Raw genomic sequence first — 24,484 nt, forward strand, 5'->3', positions numbered from 1 at the left:
CTGTGATTCTATGATTCTAAGACAGAAAAATCCCTTCATGTCAGTGACAAAGTGCCCCTAGAGTAAGCGAAGAACTATGTTACAGACATTCGGGGATGGGTTCCACTCACTGCTGTGAAATCACATAGCACTAAATGACTCAAGTGTTTATTTGAAAGTGTTTCTCAGCAGACTGATAATGCCACAAATACATCACATTGAGAACAGCAGCAGCTAATGCAAAATTCCCAGGATTGAAGGACACATCGCAGTAATGCTGGTAAGTGGAAGCTTCACAGACAACGTTAATCTGTTAATGTTTTAATCTGAAAGCTACTTACAAGGAGTTCCATAAGCGACATGAAGACTGGTTCAAATTTGCATATATTCCTGTTCTGCTTTGATTTCTAGGCATGTCTGACAGGACACAACACCATCATACACGTTACATTTTAAAGAGATGCAATAATGCCCATTTTCACAGTCATTTTTAGGCAGAGTATCTGTGTGTTTTGTTTTCAGCGCTGACTTTGCAGCATGCTGCTTTAGCTGGAGAAAACACACTCAGAATCTCCTTTAATACCATAAATGTTACAGGCTGTGTTTAAAATAGGAAACATTTTTTAAAGTGCAGTTAAAATCAGGGCTTTCATTTATTAAAAATTCATAAAGATTAAAAACCAGTAGGCTAGATTCTCTGCAGGGGATAAATGATCACAGCGGTGTTTACTTCAGCAGAGCGATGGGGGTTTATCAGACTGAGGATCTGGCCTTTCCAGTAGGACACTGAGATAAACCTTGCTGTTAGGAATTGAATTATTTCTTCAACGACAGTGTCTCCCTTCAGAGGATATTAATAATACTGAAGTGTTCCCACTCATTTTTAATGACGTACGGTCACAGAACAGAATGAAAAGCCGACTGGATAACAGAATGCAGAGCTGCTAAACCGAGATACATTTATATGAATTCTGCCTGCAGTCGAAGGAGTAGGATGAAATGCAACCAAAGTAACGCCCCGTTACCGCCACGCTGCTTTACCAGAGTTCAGTGCCACGTTGTCTCCAAGCAGGTAAGAGCAGCCGCACGAATTTTATCTTTAACTGCTTGGTTTGAGAAAAAAAACCCAAACTTAAAAACACCCGAAACAAGCCATAAACTTGGAATAATCGTGTTCTGATATGGAAGCCTTTTTAGTGAGTTTCAAACATTCCATGTGTTAAGCAGTTTTCACTGGTTTGCTTCCACACCTGTGATTACGTAAGCTATTAGTCCTACTTTTAGAAACTTATGAAAATCCTTAAACTAAACGAGGTTAAACTTTCAGCGGTGGCGAATCACTCTTTGTCTTCAGTTAGCACTGCCATGCTCCGTTCAGGCTGGCACGTGCTAAACAGGAAGGTTTGCGTGGGGATAAAAGAACCCCTGGTGGTGGCTAGTTGAGTTTGAACCGCAAAATTTGGAATAAACATTCTCTGTGACAGTTCCTTTATGGGGTTAACCTTCCTTTAATTCTGAATGTGGAGTGATGCTTTCCTAAGTGATTTTTAGAAGCGATTCTGGATTGTCATAAGTGGTTTTTCACTGCGTACTGTATACGTACTTCACTCCCACTGAAATAAACCATTGACAAGTTGGAATCCAAAGAGGCTGGAGAATTTGGGGGTTTATTACCTTTAAAATATTACCCTTCTATCTTACACAGGCATTTTGGAACAAGGGTAAGAGACAATCAAACCTGAGAACGAAAGGCGAAGAGGCTAGTGTGGGCTGCCTACCGTACCTTTCATCACAAAGCGATGCCTCGCCCCAAAGGCCGTGTGAGTATTGTTTTGTTCCTTCAAGCTTTGCTCTCGGGAACCGCTGAACCTTCAACACTGGGTGAGAGTTGAGCGCAGCCGGGGTGCGTTCGCGTGCAGCTGCCGCTGCTGGCTAGAGGATGCTGTTGGAGGATCGACACTTCATCTGTCCCCTAAGCAAGTATGGCCGTTTGGTAGTTTTACTTTGCCGTAAAGGCTCCTAGTAGGAGAATATGCAGAATAGCTGTTGGGATTGAAAATTCAACACCTGCCATGAATAAAAGAAGTGAGGAATGTAGGCAATACGTCTGAAGGCAAGAGAGCTCTACAAAACCGTGTTTTGACTGATTCACCAGTAAGGCTCACGCTAACGCATCCTCAGCCTCGTCCCTATGTGTAAGAGTGCGCTTTGGAATTTCACATCTTTGGAGAAGAACTATGATTTTGTACAACAAATAATTATGGAAATGTACAAAGTAAGGAATAATTATGTACAGCATTGACAAAGCAAACACCACGCTGGCTTAACTGAATATAACAGCAGATACTACCTTTGTCATCATGTCATAAAACTAGTAATGGCTTGTTCTGCTTAGAACTTTACTTCCACAATTGCACGGTTCCCTTTCTTTGGATTATTTCTGTAGGCCACAGGCCACTCCCATTCTTCATCCGATGAAAAGATATCGTTCCAGGCTGTGAAAGACTCAACTTGGCCTGGATCCTTGCCGTTGTGAAAGTATTTCATACTGCCAGAAACACGGCCTCATCGGAATCCTTGCCACTGTCTTCGCTAGGCAAGCAGCCACCCCCACTGGGGGACCGACAGCTCAAGTCCTCCACGCCAGACTCCTGATCGCTGTTAGCCGAGAGGTCGGGATCAGAGCTTTTCAGGTTGTCCTGGGTCAAAATCAGGGCCGAATCTTCTTCATCCCCTTGGGAGGGGCTGCGGGATGGGAATGATTTCAGATCGCTGCCATACTCCTGGGGAGTGTTAGCTAAGCTGTTGTTGGACATGGAAAGCCCTAAGTGTCTGCTTCGCTCTTGTCGCTTGCTCTTGACTTCATCATCATTTAATTGTGATTTCTGAAGATTTGCCAGTCTCTGAAATAAAGGAAACAGTATATATTACATGGACAGATTTGGGGCCCAATAACCTTCCTGTGTGTATTTGCCTTTTTAAAAAAATACTCAGTTCAGAGCCCGACCCAATTGGCACCTTTTCAACCTGCCTGTTTACATCTATGGAGTATGGGAAGCGCACAACTTTTCACAAACCAGTGCTGAATTCCAGCATCCTCCCGAGTTACAATCCTTTCTGAAGGATATATAACTTCTGTCAGGAGTAGTTCTTGTGCACCAGCACAGGTGAAATTTTATCCCTAGAGAAAAAGCACTGTTGTGTCTTAAATGCAAAGCGTTCCTAGTAATTTATCGGAGAGCAGAGACGACAGCCGAACAGCCTCCTGCCGGAAGAGGAGGTCGCGTGTAGGGTACCTGGCAGCGTGTGGATTTGGGTTTCATTTACCACCAGTTAGGCATAGGGCATCGAGGTCAACTGTTCAGTACCTCTCCTAAGACCTCCAGCTCTTCTTCCAGCTGCTGCGTTTCTTCCTTCACTGCCATCAGATAATCGGTAACTGACTGTCGAGGATGCAGCCCCTTCTCAAAGCGGTTGTACATACCACTCCAGAATCTGGAATTGACAGGAAGGTCAGCAAATTTCTCTTCTGGTGAGGTCTCAGAAGACTTAAATACACACTTTTTTTTCCCTCCCCTCCCCAGACACATGTTGTCCTAAATGATCCATCTGTGATTATTCGTCTTCAGAGTGCACACAGCTCGGGTCACTGAGTATTCGGTAAGATGAACGGTTCGTGTGCACCGGCTCTGCCCGGCAGGTGCAGCTCCGTGGCCATACGCACGCCGCTCGCACCGGTAGCTGTGCCTCAGGACGTGCGGCTGAGGGCGTTCACTGAGCGCAGGCTGCAGCTGTACTGCGTCCTTGTCCTGCGCTAAGGGCTTTAGAGCAGTGCTGCCTGTAAACTAGCTGAAGACAGATTTCATAATCCTCATTCTCAACCGCTGTTCAACTTCCCAAATTCTGTACGCTTGGTTTTGTCAGGGGCTGGAAGGGGAGGGGAGTTGCTACTAGTTAATGGTGGGGGGGTTTTTTCCCCCTCTTGTAAAGAAGAGTTAAAAATCAGGAGTAAGAAACAGTATGGCATCCCGTTCTCCTAAAATCTAAACTGACATTTTAAACTGGCCTATGGAAATTGCGTGAGGCGCATACGTTGGCAAGTCCTCTTCCTGCTCTCTGGAATTATTTGACACGCCTTGGTCAGCTGAGCTGATCTTCTCTTTTTGGGCAGGAAGGACTCAAACTGTAAGTCCGTAGCTTACTCTGTCTAGTGCTCCTCCTGCCCTCTGCCTTCAGGCAATACCCGGCCACAGCCAGGCTCGGATGGACGGTGTCACGCCTGCACCGGGCAGGTTAGGTGAGCGAGAGACCTGCCCTCGGCTGACAGAGGCTTCTGAGCACAGCCGTGCCCCTGGGGGGTCAGTTCTTCCTACCTCACTAACAGCCTAGTTACATCCCACACCCCCTTAAGTCTGTCATCTGCCACCTCGTGCTTGGAAATCTTTACGCACCCCAGTAATTCCATTCAAATCAACAGGATTACTCACGCGGTGGAGGTTCTGCGGTATCAGTACTTCTTTTATAAATCCCACTCTCCTAAAGAATACGATTAATGACTGTTTTAAAATTGTTTTAAAGTGGGTGTGACCGGGAATAGCCAATGCGAAAGAATTCAATTTCTGTCATTTAGGGTAGTTACTGACTTTTTGACAGGGGCATTAACCTGCAGCTGGAAAACATACAGTTTTACTTACATCTGAGTTTTCATCTATTTCTGCTCAAGTTCTCCTTAGGTTTGTTAAGATCAAAGGCACAATCACTCAAGTCAGAATGTCAATAGTAGCACCTCTGACATTATGATATTTTGGTACATTTTGAAAAGACTTCAATAGCAAGCACAACTTAGTGTGCCAACTTCAAGGTATCACAGCAACATGGGGAAAGCCTGCTCTGTGCTTTCCTAAACACCTGTTTTAGTAATGAGACCATACGGTTTCTTGAAATGTCCCTTTTTAGTTTTGACACCAATTCATCCAGACAAACATCACAAAATCTTGGAATGGAAGAAGTTTCATAGAATCATAGAATCACAGAATGGTTTGGGTTGGAAGGGACCTTAAAGATCATCTAGTTCCAACCCCCCTGCCATGGGCAGGGACACCTTCCACTAGACCTGGTTGCTCAAAGCCTCATCCAGCCTGGCCTTGAACACTTCCAGGGATGGGGCATCCACAGTTTCTCTGGGCAACCTGTCCCAGTGCCTCACCACCCTCTCTGTGAAGACTTTCTTCCTGACATCTAATCTAAACCTCCCTGATTTCAATTTATACCCATTACCCCTTGTCCTATCACTACAGGCCCTTGTAAAAAGTCCTCTCCCAGCACCCTTGTAGGCCCCCTTCAGGTACTGGAAAGCTGCAATGAGGTCTCCTCGGAGCCTCCTCTTCTCCAGGCTGAACAAGCCCAGTTCTCGCAGCCTTTCGTCATAGGAGAGGTGCTCCAGCCCTCTGAGCATCTTCGTGGCCTCCTCTGGACTCACTCCAAGTGGTCAATATCCTTCTGATATTGAGGGCAACTTCAACTTCAGAAACCACAGAGGAGAACAGAATTGAGAGCACCATTTCTCAGTGGAAGAAGTGAGTAACCACGAAATTAGGACACCCAGCTATCAATATAGCTTTAATCTTAAGCTGCTTTTCAGACTAATACTCGGCTGTGGAATGGTGCAGAGGTGTTGGCTGACGATGAGCACACGGGATGAACACACTGCATACGAGACCACATTTACTCTCCGTAAGCTACCTTATGGAACAAGAAATACTGCAGTACAAAGGCACTCTGTCCTGTACTGACCTATCCTGCGCTTCTGAAGAGCAAGCGATGCCACCTACTTGTACAAGAAGTTGCTTGGGGCCATCTGTGGGCTCAGGGTCCCCTGGGTCTGACTGTGGGCTGATCTGTACAGAGGATTCAGGTAATCGGCACGGTTTTTCCACAGGTGAGCCCACAACGAGTATGTTCGTTCTTGGATTCTGGAAGAAAGTTATTAAATAAAAATGGATTAAAGTCTACTACAGCTCAGGTGTAGCTAAAGCTCAGGTGTGACATTCTGGTGCACCCTACTACTCGTTTACAATCAGCTTTGTACTTCCTTTACAGAATTAGACTTAAAATGCAGAAAAACAGAACGCCATATTCCTTTGTTGGTCACTAATGGCAATATCCAGTGCATTTCCATTAAAGCCAGAGCAGCTGGAGAGGGAAAGCAGAGAGAGAGGTTCCTTTGTGAGATGGGGAGGCTCACTTCCACAGAATCAGTTTCCAGACCGATCTGTGCACCACAGGGCTCCCCACGTTAGAAGCACTCTGCCACTCTGGATGTGGCTTTGAGCAACCTGGTCTAGTGGAAGGTGTCCCTGCCCATGGCAGGGGGGTTGGAACTAGATGATCTTTAAGGTCCCTTCCCACCCAAACCATTCTGTGATTCTATGATTCTATGACACCCCTGAGCTGCGGTTTCTCGCGCAGTTAGGCGCCAGGATGTGATGGCCTGTGAAGGTTTTGATGGCACGTGGGCTGCGGCACTGAGGCTGCTCTGCGCAGGAGCAGCGAAAGGGACCAAGTGCAGCAGCAGCAGTGAGCAGTAACCCCCACACTCCTCTCATCAGGACAGCTGACACGGTCCGGATGCGTGAGAAAGGCGGTGGGTGTCACCCGAGGAGCCGGGGCCCCAGGAAGCAGCTATGGACATCAGCCCTGCTAGGAATGATAGTGTTGTGCCGGGGCCTGCGGGCAGGCAGGATAATGCACAATCACTCTGGGGCCAAACAGCAGCAGGAGAGTTTGCTGAGAACTCCTAAAAAAGTGCCTGAGAGGTCAGGACCAAAGCGTCCCAGCACGAGATCCCAAGCCGCGGTACGCAGAGAACTCGAGCTAGTATTGACGTGTCCCAGAGCTGCAGTGACTGCTTGCCTTGGGTGTTGGTGGTGCTGCAGCAGAGGTAGGGCCGCACGGCCGACAGGAAATGCTCCGATCAGTTTTCACTAATCCCCGTCACGCCCGCCGCGGATTGCGCTCCCAGCAGCCAGGTTGGAGAGGATCAACTTGTCTTGGTATTAATCTGCACTGCCGGAAGATGACAGCGGGGACGCCTATGCTGCACCTTACGAAAGCACATGCAGCGTAGGCTGGCAAACGTCTGACCCCTCCGTACAACACTCACAGACCCTGCCCATAGATACACTGCTAAAGAAAAGGCTTTCATACTTGAGCTCTCGTCTCTCCTTCTGGCTGTTGCACAGGAAATTCCCAAACTGGCAAGAATAGATGTGGTGCTGTATGTGGATGAGGAATCTCTCGTTGAATTCAAAGGCACAAGGAAACTGTTCCATTAACTGCCACACACACTCGACGAACTGGTCCATAACGGGGGATATCTCCTTTGGATCGCCATCTAAGTTGCCATACCTGAAACAAGACGGATACACTCAGTTATAGCCAGAACTCCTCCAGGTAAACTGAATTAAAGGTAATGAAATCAAACCTCTCGCTTTCAGGGTACAAGTTACATCACAGACATTAATTTCTAAAATCCCAACTCCTAGCATATTTTTACTTAAAAAAATTGTAGAATCACAGAACGGTTTGGGTTGGAAGGGACCTTAAAGCTCATCTAGTCCCACCCCCCCTGCCATGGGCAGGGACACCTTCCACTAGACCAGGTTGCTCCAAGCCTCCTCCAGCCTGGCCTTGGACACTTCCAGGGATGGGGCATCCACAGTTTCTCTGGGCAACCTGTCCCAGTGCCTCACCACCCTCTCCAGGAAGAATTTCTTCCTGATATCCAATCTAACCCTCCCCACTTTCAATTTAAACACACTACCCCTTGTCCTGTCACTACAGGCACTACATTTGTCACTACAAATGTTGCGAGATTCATGGAGTAGGATGAAGGCAGCGTTTATCAGGTACAAACAACAAACCACATTCAGGGGTATCTTGTTGCCTTACAGCTGCTAACAGCTGGCTGCTTCACAGCCGTGTTTTAATGCTATTACTGTAAAATCATGGCACAGTAGCAGAAGTCATTGTAAGAAGGACTGCAGCGACTTTACAAACCTACCTCAGACGGTCTCTCAGTGGCAGACCATTGCCAGACCCGGAAGACTGAGCGGGAAACACACAGAATAACCTTGGCAGAAAACAGTTTAAAGCTGCCCTCTCTTGGTGAAATTCTTAGCACTACCATGTCATATTAAATGTAGTAATTCCTGCTTGAATTTCACAGGTGGTGTGGAGCTGCACAGTGTTAGGGTTTTTTTTAAACTATAACATAAATTTATATTAAAATCAAGTAATGTAAACTCCAGTATAAAAATTGCATTTTATATTTTTACAAAAATTGAAAGAAGGAAATCGTGGCTATTTATCCATGTTTACATATATAGTCTTCAAACACTTCATTACATTATAATGTTTACATAATGGATGTACAAAATAACTTGCCCAAATAGATGTCCCTGCCCATGGCAGGGGGGTTGGAACTAGACTGTCTTTAAGGTCCCTTCCAACCCAAACCATTCCGTGGTTCTGTCACTACTGAAAGATCTGCAGGAGTCCAAAGGCCACATACAAACTACTTTTCTCTCACACAGGTCTCTCCATGCTCGTAGCAACTGCAAGACGAGCAATCAGGATTCCCAATAGCAGCCTTGGAGTAGTTATATAAGAAAAGGCTGATATGAACATGTTTCGCTTTCATTTTTCCAGGCAGCCAAATTACACATTAGGAGAAAAGTGTATGACTGTTTCCCTGAGGGCGTTGTGTTGATAAGCTTTGAAAGGCAACAAGGAAATAAACCGTAATGGCAGCGGATACTGACTACATGAAGATACAGAGAGAGAAACCTTAGCACTGCCTTACCTGTGGTTAAATTTGTGCCCAAAGGAAACCCAGTCTTTTTCAATTAGCACCTAAAATGAGAGTATTGCGTTGAGTGCTGCGGAGCAGAGCTGACAGACATCAAAGCAGGCAGAAGTGTAAACAAGCAGTACTGGAATCCCAGTTAATTCTTAGACTAAGCAGAAAAGTGACAAGCAAGAACCACATCAGCAAGCAGTATAAGAATCCTAGATAATTTTTAGAATAAGCAGAAAAATGATGAGCACTGCTGCCAGCCCAAGAGAAAGTAGCACTCTTCATGGGTGCAGAAAGGGTGCCAGTATTTCAGCACAACATCAATTGTTGCTTGATTCATCCTTTTCTAAAACAGAACCTAAAAACGTCCCAGACATCTGTTTAGCATGTGACCGGTAAGTTGATCAGCATTCCTAGATGCTTTACCAATGCTGATTTGCTTGGGAAAGGAACAGGTATTCCAACATAGGTGCTGACTGTAATCTGACGTCTGGGGAGCGCACACTTCTGGCACTCAAAGCTTCACTGATCCCTGAAAATTAATATAAATTCCTGCTTGCACAAAAGATCCTTGGGCTGCAGGAGAATTTCTTGGTCAGGGTTAGAAAATAAATTAAACGGGAGCCCAACTGATCCCCGCCTTCGATGAAATCTCATGCAGAAACTTTGAGACTAATTTGGACAGACAAAAAACACCTTTCCTACTTAAAAAAAAAAAAAAGGTATATTTAAGGACAGTTTATTTTCCATTAAAACCAAAGATATTCATCTTAAACGATGCCACAGGACTTTATGTACTCTGTGACAGAGAACCTGCTTACCATGAATCCCTTCACAGTCCTGTAATACGGATCCAGTAGAAGGCTGGCTACAGAGCAAACCTGGGCTGTCCTATCCCAGCCATCAGAGCAGTGAACAAGCACACTCACACCTTCCTCAGCCACAGCCTAAGGATACAGAAGAAGTCAGAGGAGGAAGGCAATGGTAAGAGAGGAACAGCGAGACAGCGCAATACAGAGCGTATTAATTTGGGAACTGGGAAGCCCTGTGCATTTTTTCACTCTGCCACAGATCTATAATTATGTTGAGTGTTATTCCTCGCATTTAAAAAGTCTGGATCTCATCCCACCCCAGGCAGTATGGTGGCTGCAGCATCACCTGTTTATGCTCCACTGGGGGAGGCTGCGGGATCCATTTCAATTAAAACACATCAGTCTCTCGGAGCAGACAACTGCCTAAAGCGGGTTCAGCTGCCGTTGATGCCCTGACTCCGTTATCGGCAGCAGCAGAACGGCCACACCTCCAACATGGCTTTTAATGTCTCATCGTGAGGGTGATGTCGGTGATGGCAGCGTCTGCTTCCGAGGCCGGCGCTAGCGTGGATGCTGCGACAGCGCGCTGCATGGCACAGGGATGGCAAACCTCCAAAGGCTGGTGGGGAAGCCTGCGGTAGGGGTAAACTGCCAGATCTAATTAGCAAGATTATATCAGTTATCTTTAATGTCAGTAACTGGGAAGAAAGGATCCCATTTTGCACATAAACACATGAAGAAGAGAACATATTAAGTCCTCCAAAGCCTCATGTTGCATTATTTTTGGAACCTGAGGGATCTTTTTTAAATTCTAAGGGTTTTGGTCTTTGTAATTTCTAAGGAGAACTAAATTTAGAAAGTAGAGAAATAAAATAGGTTAGGAAAGATACTGCTTATAAAAACAAACATATAAGTTAAGTTTGGGCTTCATAGGGAACAAGGAATAATAATAAATTATCTATGTTTATCTCCAGAGAGAAGTTCTACCAAAATAGAACCCGTGTGGGCAGGAGACCAACAATTGAGAACTGGGAACTGTACAAATAAGAACAGGTCCAAATGCACGGCTGAGGAGGCACGAGGCTAGCCAGCACGTGGACAAAGGGTGCAGTTTTTTGGACTGTATTTTAAGGCCAGTCACTGGGGAAAAGCTGGCAAGAGCTAAGGTGAATGACCTGATTTCCCTAAGCTAATGAAAGCTAGCGGGGCCAGGAGGGATGGTAGCGTGCCTTCACCCCGAGCGGCTGCGCAGGTGAGAACACAGCTGCCTGCCGAGGGGGAGAAGCAAAGCAACAGAAACCAGCAGTTACTGAGGAGGGACGGTTTATCCACATGCTCATAGGTAGCAAGTCGTGTGAATAAAATGGCCTAGAAGAGATTGGCATAATCTCAAAAATAAGGATTTAAACAGTAAAAAGGCAGAGCACAAAGAATGGGGTAATAAAATTAAAGCTATTGTTGGTAGATGACAAATATCTGCACTGCTTTGGGTAGGATTAGGAGAAATAATTTATTAGCACAGCCAACAGCTGTTCTCTGAAAGAGTTCTCAGGTAGGTAGGAGCAGAAGCTGCTAGAGAATTTGGCCAGGGTAGTACACAGGAGCTGGTTTAGGAGGTGAGTTGAGTTGGTGACTAACTCGGAGGAGATAGCGAATACTCCCATGTTACAGCCACCACGTGAAGAAGTAGTTCTCAAACAGAAACCCTCAACATAGAAACCAGCGGAGGAGGCAGGGGAAACGGAGAGTAACGGGGATAGTCGGTGGCGGGGAGAAAAGTCAGGACATCCAAATACCTGGCACAACAAGATACAGGCTAGTAGAGGCTTTAGTACGTTTGAATTCATCAGAGAAAACGACACGGACTTTTCTTTTTTACCATGTTAGCCAAAGAGCCACATGGCAGCACCTGTGAGTCGTCCCTGCTGGTGTACCAGGCGCTGTGGGCTGCGGGGTTTTGGGGGTACAGCGCCGAAGCCAACAGAAGGTACCCACAAGCAGAGGATCTGGTCCTCGCTTTCTGTGTCTGGTTAGTGCACATTTTGCTCTCATTTTACACACTTTACCTTGGCAATAAAAATTCCAGCATCCATAATGGCTTTGATATGCTTCAGCCAGCCAGAATTTTCTAGGCCCCACAGAAAGTCACTCATTGAAGGCGATTTCAGCTCACAAACTGCAAAAGAAACTACGTCTTAAGTGCACAGTCATTACAGTCCCTAAAGCTTTCACTGACTGCTCCACCTAAAAGGTCTCTCTTCAGACACCCCCGAGTGAAACACCCATCTTTGGAAAAGAGTAGGTACTCCACAGCCAAATTGTAACACTGGAAAAAAGTCCATGTCTGAGAAATGGGGCTGGGTCCAATTCCACCCAGCATGCTGATGGAAGTTGAAGAGAGAACTTGTTACCAAGCCCGTTGCCAACAGTTTGCCAAATACTTCTGCCCCTGCAGCAGAGATTTCCCAGAATCGTGTGGGGAGTGAAGTTTTCAAACCCCTGCGAGGGATCTCGTATCCAATAGCGAGGGCTTGGAAGCAGCAAGCAGAGGAGTTCTGCTGCGGGACGGGCAGCTGGCCACCTAAATAGTGCTGCAGCCTCCTGTCCCCAGCCACGCCTGGGGAGATGGAGCGGTGCCCCCAAACCCACCCTCCAGCGTCACCGGAGGGGACGGGGTTGGGGTCAAAGCGATTCACTCAGCACTTCTCCATCCCTCACCGAAACCTTACCAAAACGCTGCTTGTAGCCAGAAAGTATTCTGGCGGTGAGGAAAAGCCGTAACTCAGCAAGGTGGAATCTTTCCGAGCTCTGTGCTGTCTTTGGAGCAAAAACCACATCTCCCAGTTTTTACAACATTAAGTTTCTATCCCGCTGTATCCAAGTGTCTGTTTTTTAATATTACAGAGTTTGTGACATCAGAAGGAAAAAAAAAGGCAATCAGAATCTAATTCAAATACCTCAATCCAGCAGCAAATACTCGACAGTAGTCGGTGCAGTCTGCTTCCAAGAGCAACACTAAACTCGCCACGGAAGCAGATTACACATTGTTTTCATCCATGCAGAATTAGACATGTATAACCTGCGAATGAATAATGTCTTAGTGGGTCTCTAGTCCTCTTTCCTTTTTTCTCCTTCAGCGTGGTCAGAATTGAATTTTACAGGCCAGATTTGGAGTTTATGCTACAACTGAACCTCTCTATCTTAACCCTGTTTAACGGAGAGGCAAACTAGCCTAATGTGTGCACATGAAGTCTTGCAATCTTCTTACGTAGGGCCTCTTCCAGATGGTTATTTCAAGCGCCGTTTTTGAAGGCTATTTATGAAAAGGCCCAGCTAGCCTCACTGCGAGCAAACAGCTCTTCGCATCGTTAATGCTCCTGTGCAGATGGAAGCCGGACCAATTAGCAGCCGAATGCTGGCTGGAGCTGCTGTCTCTGTTTACAGAAGCCCGAGGTAAGGCTGAAATAGTGCTTTGCTCATTCCCACCACCAAATTAGAGTCAATATTTACCGACCACTTCACTGAGCAAAGTTCAGGCTGTCCCGAAGGCGTACACATCACATTTCACATGGTTTTGGCTACCGATGCGGACCTTAGTGCTGAGTTCAATTATGGAATCAATGATGAGGCTTATCCTAAGGGGAAAAGGCATTTCCATCGCAACAGAAAAGGTACCACAAGTTTTGGGGAAGTCAGTCGCGCTGTGCCCTGGGTACAGAAAAATCAGGAGCCCCTGGGTGGAGCTCAGAGCAAGCCAGTGGTGCTCCCTTCCCCAGGGAGGGGAGGAAGACATAGGGCTGATAAGGGAAACTGCCTCTTCCACCAGCAGAAAGTTCCAGAGGGGGATGCTGGACCGGTTCTCCCATTTCTGGCAGGACAGACATAGGTAGAGGAAGGAGTAAGTGCTGTGGGCAAACCCTCAGGCTGATCTGTCCCTGAAGTCCAAGGCCCAGAGGGCTGCTCTTACATCAGCAACTGCTGCTCCTGGTCCGAGGGGAGGGGAAGCGCATGTTTGCTGTTTAAATACAGACAGGGAGCACGTGGGGTCATCATCCCAAGGCACAACAAACGGGGGTCGGGTCTTTGTTGGCCCCTGGATGTACAGCACAGCTGCCCCATCCCAAATGACAAAGGGCAGCCTCAGCCAGCCCTTGGATCAATCTTTACTGAGAACAGCCCTTGTGCAACGTTTCCTTCTAATATTACAAATTATTTCAAGGAAGTCGTGCGCAGGATCAAAATTATCAGAAGAATCTTCACAGGCACCTCTCTTTAAATGCAATAAAACCCCCAAACAATACTATACTGAAGTAATACGAGGCATCAGAGACAAGAGTACAACAGATTATTTTCTGGAATGAAGTTCCTGCATGTTGAAATGCATTTTACTTCCAGAGTACAGTCAAATCGGAACATTTTCTGCATATTCCGGAAAAATTCTCATTATCCTACAAATCGAATAGTTTTATAATACTGATATATTTTTTTCAAGAAATTAACATTATACAAGAGTAAATACACGTTAAAGTTAACACCCATACAACTGCTAGAATTCAAGTCAGTAAAATCACAACACTGATGCCAAATTTTTTACCTACTCAGATAAATGATTGACATTATTATAACTATAAATTAATTTCTTCAGCTGTATCCTAAAAAAACACCACTGAAATTAACACATTCCCAATATAAGTGCTTTTTCCAATGGAAAACTGCATAGTCTTTTTTTTTGATTTCCTCAGCATGGGAAGTTATTTTAAGTTGTATATTGAACAGAATCTGCACTCTCGTGTGACAAAGATCCTCCAACCTTCACTTCTGCTTAATTCCAGTAAGTTGAATAAAACTATTTTGAAATGTATGTTATTCTCCTCCTTGACAGCCTTTTTGGCTCTGGTCCCTTTTGTAGGTGCAAGTCAGGTAATAAACAGCTTCTTTAAGGGCCACCAGAGAAACAGGTGGAGGGACACCGACCCAAACGGAAGAAGAGAAACTCTGCGCAGCCCCTTACATGAGAAAAGCCCTGCTCGTGCACTGGACTGTAGAAACACAAAAGTGCTTCAAAGCCTCACGTACTTGAACTTGCGGATTTAACTGCTCTAGTCTTATCAGCCAAGTCACTAAATAGGAGATTACAACACAGCAAATATAAACCTATGAAAAAAAAAAAAAAGCAGATGTTTTGAGCTTATGGCTCTTCTACAAACAGATGCTAAGAAATTATCCCCCCGGAAGTGTTACATGCATTAGAAATTACCTTGTTACGTGTCAGTGTGGGCCATGGGCCTGTCTCAGAACTTCTGGCTCAAAAATAACACACAGCATTGTCCCATGCAGCAAGCCTAGTTGTTAATTTTTTTTAACGCTCATGGTCTTAAGCTGAACAAATAAAGGAACATGTTTATTCACCCAGCCTCTCTCCTAGCCAAACAAGACTTGGTAGTGAACTAAGACAACTATTTTCCCTCCTGAGCCCCTTAGACTGAGGAATTAAGGGAAAACATGTCATGAAAAAAGTGACTGTTTTACCTGCATCACACTTTACTGCTGATTTCTTCATAAACTGCTTGTATTTGAAAACAGAGCACGACCTCTCCTGTCATGGAAAACGTAAGCCCTTCTTTGATCTAAAATTCACATTTGCATACAGTTGAGGGGAGGCAGATGAAGAACAGAAGAGCATGGGCAGAGCATCAAGTCAAGAATAGCTAGACTGAGCTGATCCCGGGGGTGACAGAAGGTGTTGGTAGTATACATGAAGTAAATCCTGAGGATCTGTGGAGTGGAGTGAGCACCCTTTACTATTTGCTTGTTAAAAAGATGCTGAAGGTCACAGATGGCTTATTTATTCTTACCCTTTTCCCAGAAGGCTCCTAAACAGGAATGTAATCAAAATATGAAATGTCACTACAGATGTGTCCCTTGATAAGCTGCTAAGTATTTATAAAGCAATTATTATTCATTTCCATGGGATTGTGAAGGTGCTGAATGGTTACACCCATTGACTGTGAGCTTCATAAATAAACCTGATGTGATATGAGTAAGTAACTATTAAAATTCCCAGTCTAAAATGCACAACTACCTTATTGACCACGTACAAAAAAATCAAGCCATAATTTTTCTGAGCTTAAAAAAAAAAGAAAACCCCTGTATTTTCCACTGGCATGGAAGTGAGCTATAAGAGGTTTTTTCATCATACCGTCAGAGTGTAACCCGCAGAAGAAGATGTAGAAGTAAGGTGTACTGAAAGCAAAAAAAATTCTGTCACTAAAGCAAATGGTCTCTGGATTTCAGCCACGAAACAAGGTGTTTGCACAATTAGGAAATCACCACTGGTTGTGGTGATGCTCCAGTGCACAAGTCCCGTGAGCCAGCAGGCAGCTGCGACAGGCAAAGCTCCCTTTTCATACCCCTTCTCACTGCTGCTGAGAGAAGGGTCAAATCTTGCCTCTACTTTTCAATAAGGAAGAGTTTTACCTTCGAGCATTTTCTGCAGACTGTTTCTCATGACATGGATGTTCTCAATGCCTATGAACTGAAACTTGATGTTGGAGTAGTTGTCTTCATTTTCATATCCCTTCCCTGCCGCTCTGTTTGCCATTGCATTGAGCTGGAAAAGGAGAAACAGGGAAGATTGGATGAAAACCGGTAGCAAACAGGTTCTGTTCAAAACGAAGCTTGTGGTCTACTGCAGTAAATCAGAGTGATTTAAGTCAGGGATAAATAGGAAGGATTTATCACGGTGTCAACACAACAGGTTAGGAATCGGGGGTCTGCATACTGCAGGGAGCTGGGTTGCTGAGGCTCTGACCTCGACCTCACACACGTTGAGTGAAGCTTCGTTAGTGAGGTCAGACACAACAAAAACCCCGCAGCTTGCTTACGGTTCCTCTGCAAGAGCACGAAGGTTTTAATTAGTTTTTTAAAGGCTATGCTGATGGTACTTTTGATCAGCCTTACGTTTACTGGCAGAATATACCCAGGAGGTGGCAGTGTCTTGTCTGCCACGCCACTGTTGCTCAGCATCTGTCCACTGCAGTGCTGCCCGCACCACTGCGCTTTACTGCCCGAGTCAGTCCATCCAGCTCACTTCTTTGAAGCTTGGAATGGAGAGAGAGAGTTGGAGTACTTCTTCCTGAGTTTATAGTATCTTGGCTCTAGCTGTGTAAGGCCACAGAAGATTTGAATTGACGAAATTACCACAGATGTTTTCATCTGCAGTGCAATCTCAAAAATATTTGATAGTTCAAATATTTTGCTGTGCTTCAGCAGAAAACAAAAACAAATACAAAAAAACCAAACCCTGAGGCTGGAGTTTTGTCTTTGAATCTGTTACTTGCTTTCTGGCATGGGAAAGTCACTAAACGCTTCTTTCGTTCAGTTTCCCACATGTAAAATCAAGGGTGGTTTTAATGCTTGTTTCCTCTCCCTTTTGAGATTCCTGGCAGAAAAGAAAACTATCTGCCAATTCCTTTTGCCAAATTTTGATCTCTGGGCTGAATTAGAGCTGATAAAAATGAATTAAGTACTTTATTACCCTATCTAATTTTTTATTGTTATTATTTCCTACAGGAAAACCTCACTGTCCAATAGAAATAAACTGTCCTTTTGCATCAAGTCCCTGCTCTTCTATGAAATGCATGCCGGAAGGCTGGGGGGGCTCTGACCTTCCCAAGAAACACGAAGGCTGCAGGAGTAACAAAGCGGCCCAGGTGGCAGAACCTCCACGCTCCCCAGCACAACCAACAGCTTCTGCTCAGGAAGGATTTCAGAATTAAGTAACAATGGATATTGCATGTCCAGACTGGAGGGCACTAATAAAACTTTTGGAGAGACCTTATGAGGCATCAGTTGGACAAAAAGCAACTCATCTTCACTGCAGTGAGAGCCAACACTCATGGAAAATCAAAATGAAGTATCTCGTAGGCATTGCCTAGGGGACTAGAGGCTATGCGCACAACTCCATTTCCAGTGTAATTCCCAGTATCCCAGGCAGCACTACTGATTGGATGCTTCTGTAGTCATTTCTCAAACTCACAGTGATATGCTTCAATAGTCATTTCTCAAACTCACGGTGATATGCTTCAGTATTTGGCTAATGCTATCACGGGATAACCAAGAACGTGTTCCCTCCTGATCTCTTCCACTCCACACACGTATACTTCCCAACATTCAGTTTTAATTTGGAGCCGAAGGCATGCAATTGCATAGGATTGACTATCTGCTGCCAACTTACCTCTGACCAAGATGAACAAGGCTAGGTTTTTTGTGCCATGGGTCAAAATCGGTTTCCATGGACCAAATTTGACCTCTTAACTTTCAAAGGTGATAGCTAAAGACTAAAAGCTTTTTACGCCATTATAATTTCATTTCAGATGCATAAGAAAACAGACAAGTGAAACCACCTTTCAAATCTTTTACTCTGACCAATTTAATATGTGAAGATAGGGGATTTTTTCCCATCTTCACACTTTCCAGCGCATCCATTCCCAAGAGCAGAACCTGGCAATAGAATACATAGCTGCATTTGTGGACTGCCATTTGGAGCTGAAGCGTTTCATCAACTGCATGATACAGCAGAAGGAACCATACTCACACGATAGGAAAGCAGCCAAAAAGCCCAGCATTTTTCAGGTACTCAAGCCTTGTGCAAAATTCCTTTTAACTTGTAGTATGCAATTCAGAGAAAAATGCAGGCAAAAAGAAGATTCTTGCCTATCAACCAGCAGTCTGCTGATGTTCTGACTATCAATGAACAGTAAAAAAAAAGCTACAGCCTGTGAACAGCATGTCCTTTGAGGACAGTGTCCTCAGTGTGACTTGCTAGAAAGATACAAATTATCTGCTGAATCCTAATCTTGCCATTTTAAAGTCGACATCAGCATTATCATCAGCATAAACACAATGAAGCCATCCTGCTCTGCAACAGCATGTAGCTTCAGAAAGATCAGTATGCAAGAGGCTAAGCCACCACGACCCTCTGAAACCCTAAATGAAAAAAATCTAGCCCTAACTGACCTAATCCTCCATACAATGAACGTTACTAACTGTCTCTGCAGCTGACCAGTCTCGTCAGAGAAATCCTTTCTTAAAAGTCCATCTGAAATAGCCCTCTTTAAAAGTAAATAAATACGAGGCTCAATTTGCAAGGCTTTCTGACACTCATTTATTTTAAATATTGTCAGTTGCCAAACTTCGCAGCTGCCACAATATTTACTAACAAGTTTTCCAGTTCACCTACCAAAATTCCATCTGTTGCTCTTGCAGTAGTTGTAAAGCTCTCTACATTGTGCCTGTCCTCGCTTAGTCTCAGTGAGTATGAGGATACAACCTCCAAAGGGAACCTCACGTGCCAGATTCCCTGGCATCTTCCTAAAAGTGGAGGATAACCGAGCCCTGTCTTGTTATAGAGAGTGAGGCCTAGAAGGAAGGTGGGGGGGACTTTTTACAAGGGTCTGTAGTGACAGGACAAGGGGGAACGGGTTTAAATTGAAAGTGGGGAGGTTTAGATTGGATATCAGGAAGAAGTTCTGCCCAGAGAGGGTGGTGAGGCACTGGCACAGGATGCCCAGAGAAGCTGTGGATGCCCCATCCCCGGAAGTGTCCAAGGCCAGGCTGGATGAGGCTTTGAGCAACCTGGTCTAGTGGAAGGTGTCCCTGCCCATGGTAGGGGGGTTGGAACTGGATGGTCTTTAAGGTCCCTTCCAACCCAAACCGTTCTATGAATCTATGAAACTGATTTGTTTTACTCATAAACAGTAAGTTTATGTTAGCCCCTTCTGTAAACACACAGAGGAAGAAGAAAACAAAGCGAGACAGTAGCCCAAGTAAAGCTCTGCCTATGGTCACCCTGGTGTATTGAAATGACGTGGAAACAAAGCTTCCTCCCGCAGTCAAGTCAAGGTTTGCAGGTTTCCAGGCGCAGCGAGAGACAGCATACGAACAGCGCTTGGGAACGCTGAATTGAAGGGCACATCAGCGTTCATAATCTTAGCAAGAAACCAGTTCTGATGAAAGAAGAGGCAGGTTGGTTTTTAGCTTCCTAGAGCAGGGGAAAACCCCAGAACAGCTTGCACCGCTAGCCAGCCCTCCCTACATGTCACTCTAGATTTATACATGCATCAGGAGGTGCAAAACTGTAACGAGGCTGTTTCAGCACCTGGGATCCTAGGAGCTTGAGTAAATCAGTCCATTCTTGCAGTGCAGACAGAAAGAAATAGGAATGTCTGTATACGAATTTCTTAACATCAAACCCCCTTTTTTCCAAAGAAGCGCAATGAAAACAGAGTCTTCATCTCCTGGCTCCTGAGGAAGCCAGCATTGCTGGAAATACACTGTCATTCATGGCTGAGTGAGCCATTTTCACTCTCTTTGCCTAAAGTACGGGCTTTTTTCTCTGCATGTAGGAAAGCCATTTACCAGGAAAGTTTACAGGATGGGACCTTCCTGTTAATACCTTGTAAAACATTATTAATAGCCAACTCAGAAAGAGGTTAGTAATAAGTCCCATCAGTGAGTAGCCTCCTTAATTAGGGAAAAGTACCAATATCATCAGCCAGGAAACATTATACAGACCTAGCTGCCTAAATAATGCTTGTTTAACAGTTTTCTACATGTAATAGCAGTTACAGCACATTTCCTGTTTGATGCTACGGCCTCCCATTAGAGTTGTGAGTGCTCAGCACTTTCCCACCAGCCCCCAGGTCTTCGGTGCAACCAGACAGCTTCCTCGTTTCCGCTCCAGCTCTGCCAGGTTTGTCCTTCCTCGCTCCATTCCTCATCTTTCTCAGCTTTACCCACCTTGCCCTTTCAGGCTCTGTCTCACCTCTGTGCCTGGCAAGATCAGGGAGCAGATCCTCCTGGAAACCATGCTAAGGCACATGGAAAGCGAGGAGGTGATTGGCGACAGATCGTGCCTGACGGATACGGTGGCTTTCTACGACAGGGTCACGGCCTTGGTAGATAAAGGAAGGGCAACTGGTGTCATTTGGACACAAGTTTATTTCAGTGTCCAACCTCCTCTACATCATTACTGAGTTTCTGTGTTTCTGCACAGCATAGTTTTTCCTAAGGCTTCTATCTTGGCCATAGATTTTGGTCAGTTACAGAGATACGGCATCTGAGATCACTATTTAGCTTAGTTCACATTCTCTCTCAGAAACTCAAAAGTGCTGGAGATTCTAAAAGAAGGTCTCCTCAGTTCTTATAACCTTAGCAAATGGTCTTTCCTTAGACTTATGCAGAGGCTGTTGAAATTTTCCCACTTGCAGGAGAAACTCTGTATGGAAAATTTTAGTATAGGCAGGCAGAGGTTTGAACATTACAGACAACTGTACATACAGTTTTATCACGGGAGTAATTTCTTGCTAGTCTCATCAGTAATATAAATACTGACAGCTCCTCTGTGTGTGAAAGCAGTTACTATTACAAGTTATTACTTTTCTGTATCTTAATATTTTGTTAAGAACAAAAAAAAGAGAAGAGCTTACTGTAAAGAAAAAGGATTCTCTGAGACAACAACGTGGGCAAGGTTCCTAGTTAATTCCCCTGATGAAACCTGATTTATCTATGGAGTTACACAGGTGCAACTAAGATCAGAAGTATGCTCACTCACTTAGGCTGTGCATCTTGCCTAATGTATTCAGCCAAGATTCAGCCTGGCTATGTGCAAGAAATTTAGCATACGTACTTTGGGCCGAGTGTCGACAACATATATGAAGTCACTTTCTGGATTTGCTTTTCGAATGGCCTGGAGCATCTGTTCGTCCTCGAGGCATCGAGCACTGAAGCCAGATAGAGGCTGGCTGCTTCTGCATATGGAGGCCTGCAGAAAAACAGAAAAACCAAACAAAAAAAATATCAACATAGTCACGAAGCAGAAGTGATTTAGCGTCCAGAAGCATTTACAAAACCAGCTCATTAGATTTTGCATAGCTGTACAGTTACGTGGGAAGAGGAGAATGGTCAAATGAATTACATGTTAATAAATACCTTATTTTTAAAAAGGCATGGGAATAGTAATACAATACAACCCCACTGGCCCAAGTGTAGTCTTGAATTCAAGTTTTAGAGCTATTTTAAAGAAAGTATTTCCCTAATGTGGAAGAACTCCTGAAAGATGGTCTCTAGAGGTTGTGATGAGTACATCATTGCACCACAGCAACTGATACAACATCAAGAATGGGTCCTTTTGCATTGTCACTCACACTGGCCAGCTACAATACTGATTACGCCCAACTTCTCTAACGCGTGCTTTACTAAACAGCCCAACATCATGAGTCCAGGGAACAAAAACGCCTCGCCTGCAGCTACATCACTGCTGGTGGCGTAGTCTTAGCGCTGCCTCTGGAGTAAGACCTTACTGCATGGGAAGTGGGTCAGGCAGCCTGACTCCTGGAGTACATTCACCAGTCGGTGCTACTGAAGAAGGCAAGAGGCTTTGTCTACAGACCCATCAGGATCAGACCAACAGATGAAATTGGGAATGTGAAATGGGTGAGCAGGGAGGGTTTTATTGCTGCCCGGCAGAAGACACCTGGGCAAGGGGCTAATACATGCACTTTCTAAGCACTGAACATAAGCATGAAGAGAATCTGCCTGCCCTACAGACTATTTATTACTGTGAGAAAGGAGATGCTCTTTTTCGGCCAAGTCTTTGAACTATCAGTAGTCAGTAAAACAAGAATCTTTAATACAGCAACCCTGAAGCATGGGAGACCCTGTTCATACTTTATTAATAGTTTTTGCAAACTAATGATTAGTTACCTAGAGTCTTGCCTGCTGATGAGCACACATTCCAGTGATTTAATATACACTTATACCCTGCTTAGGAACAGCTGTGCTGCCAGTACTGCAAAACCAGGAAGAGAAGCTGGCCTAGTGACCATGGGGTATCATGAGTGGGAATCATTACCAGCGATATCCGTGAAGAGGTCACCTCCTGCTGACCCACGCCAATGGCTTAGGATGTCTGTGTGTCTATACAATTTCCTGGGCTATGTTTAAGAGTAGGGCAAGAGATGAGGACATGTTTTGCTATTGCACAGGCTCAACAGATAGTTCAGAGTTTGATCTTATCCTAGTCACACAGATCCTGTAAGAGGCAGAGTAAGGTGTTACATCATCGTTGAACTTGTCAGTACCAAACAGCTGTGGGAAAGCTCTAGGTATGAAAGACACAATGAGGGGCACCCATCTCTCCTGCACGCAGCAGACCCCTTCCCAACCCGCTGTTACCGTGGCTGTTCAGTGTCTACCATCACAAATCTTACCCACTCCTGCCCATTACTCTATTAGCTAGCAATTCGTGCCAACTTCCAAACTCACAGGGAGGTATTTCCTCCAACATTCACAACCCTTTTCCTAGCCATCTGAACCGTGAAGGTTCCGGGAGTAAGCACGATACTCCAGACCCTCCCCGGTGGTCTGAACCTTAACCTGAACTCCAACCACAAGAGGGAAAACATTCAGGCTGAAACCATGAAACTCATCCAAACTGGATCACTATCTATTGGAATCTAGCTGATCCCTGAGACCTTTTCTTTCACTGAGATTTGGAAATGTCCAAGTGTTTTGAACCCTAGTTATCTCTCTTTAGACTCAGTTGATTATGCAAAGCGAATAATTTTGGAAAATTTTGGGCCTAATGAGATGTTAAAGATAATATGCAATTTATGCAGAGACTCTATTTACTGTTTAAATCTCTGTATCCCCCTGTCCTGTTGTCAAATGCATAGATCTTTATGGAAGCAGAATTCTGCTGAAATATAGGCTAAAGAAGGAGTCAAAATAATAGCTCATTCCTTCCTTCTGAAGCTTAAACCTTTGATAAAGCCACTGCAAAGATAAGATTTCCATGGAGACTGTAGCTTATGATTCCTGCTTCTGACATCACACATAAATATCTCCCATCCTGCATGGCAAACTCTACAGATGCCCTGTATTCCCACACTAGCTCTGCCTCTTGGAAAGTCCTGGTCAGCTCCCAGCACTAGGGAAGACCTCTCGATGCAGTTGCCAATCTGGGACTGAAACGGAATGAGATGTTAGACACACTGATCCCTTGGGAGTACCAGAGGACATCATCCTCCTAACTGGTAATGACAGCTGAGCTGAGCTGGGCTAAGCCAGTCCCCCAAGGGGTTGGGATGCACATGTAAAAGCATTCAGTCCAGTGGATCCTTCAGTCCATGGGATCCTTCAGTCCAAGGGTCTCCTTTATCTCAGATGCCAGAAACACAAAGGCAAATAGTCTAGGCATAGTTTTTTTTTCCAAATGGTTACAGGGAAGTGAGGCAGTTCCTCACTCAGCCCTGAGAACACATGTCCAGGAGAGGTGGCACTCCTGCTCTTATGGACAAGGAGAATCTCTTCAACAAAGTCATGACATGCTGCTCAAACGTGTCCAAAATGAGCCAAAACTTGGTAGCTCGTTCATCCATCCCTTTTGGGTCTATTCACAGATCTTTGCTTCAGAGGCTACTCCTGATTCTGTAATTATTGCAAGTATAGTTTTTCCTCCTCTTTGACTTGCTCTCAACCTGTGGCTACCAGATCCTAAATTGCTCTGTTCTCCTGATCACCCGCTGAGCTGCCTGCTGCTGGCCTTTGCTCTTCTGCCACCCATGTGCCAGGGCCTCTTGTACTGCTCTACTTCCTTGTGATACAGGGGTCGCGTGTTTTTTGTGCCAGCTGCATGATGAAGCTGGGTTTACATGACTCCATTAAACGCCTATTAATGAACCAACCATAATTCCAGTGTGTGCCCATACGTACAAACCACACTAACCAGGCTACACTAACCATCTTCTTTTATTTTTAAATAAACACTGATTTC

At 44.9% G+C, this 24,484-nt stretch overlaps 1 protein-coding gene across 1 annotated transcript in view; it reads right to left on the reverse strand.

The window, feature by feature from the left end:
- Positions 1-2,522: 2,522 nt before the first annotated feature.
- Positions 2,523-24,484, reverse strand: part of MTMR7 (myotubularin related protein 7) — a gene marked incomplete at its 5' end in the record, with an annotated part of 28,912 nt that continues 6,950 nt past the window's right edge. Inside the window, 9 exons of the mRNA XM_010159699.1 lie at positions 2,523-2,882; positions 3,348-3,474; positions 5,811-5,951; positions 7,186-7,386; positions 8,843-8,892; positions 9,658-9,783; positions 11,715-11,824; positions 16,126-16,258; positions 21,338-21,472. Coding sequence (XP_010158001.1) covers positions 2,523-2,882; positions 3,348-3,474; positions 5,811-5,951; positions 7,186-7,386; positions 8,843-8,892; positions 9,658-9,783; positions 11,715-11,824; positions 16,126-16,258; positions 21,338-21,472 — 1,383 coding nt within the window. The remainder of the gene's footprint in view (positions 2,883-3,347; positions 3,475-5,810; positions 5,952-7,185; positions 7,387-8,842; positions 8,893-9,657; positions 9,784-11,714; positions 11,825-16,125; positions 16,259-21,337; positions 21,473-24,484) is intronic.

The sequence above is a fragment of the Eurypyga helias genome, unplaced genomic scaffold, assembly GCF_000690775.1.
Source record: "Eurypyga helias isolate BGI_N326 unplaced genomic scaffold, ASM69077v1 scaffold14909, whole genome shotgun sequence".
NCBI lineage: Eukaryota > Metazoa > Chordata > Aves > Eurypygiformes > Eurypygidae > Eurypyga > Eurypyga helias.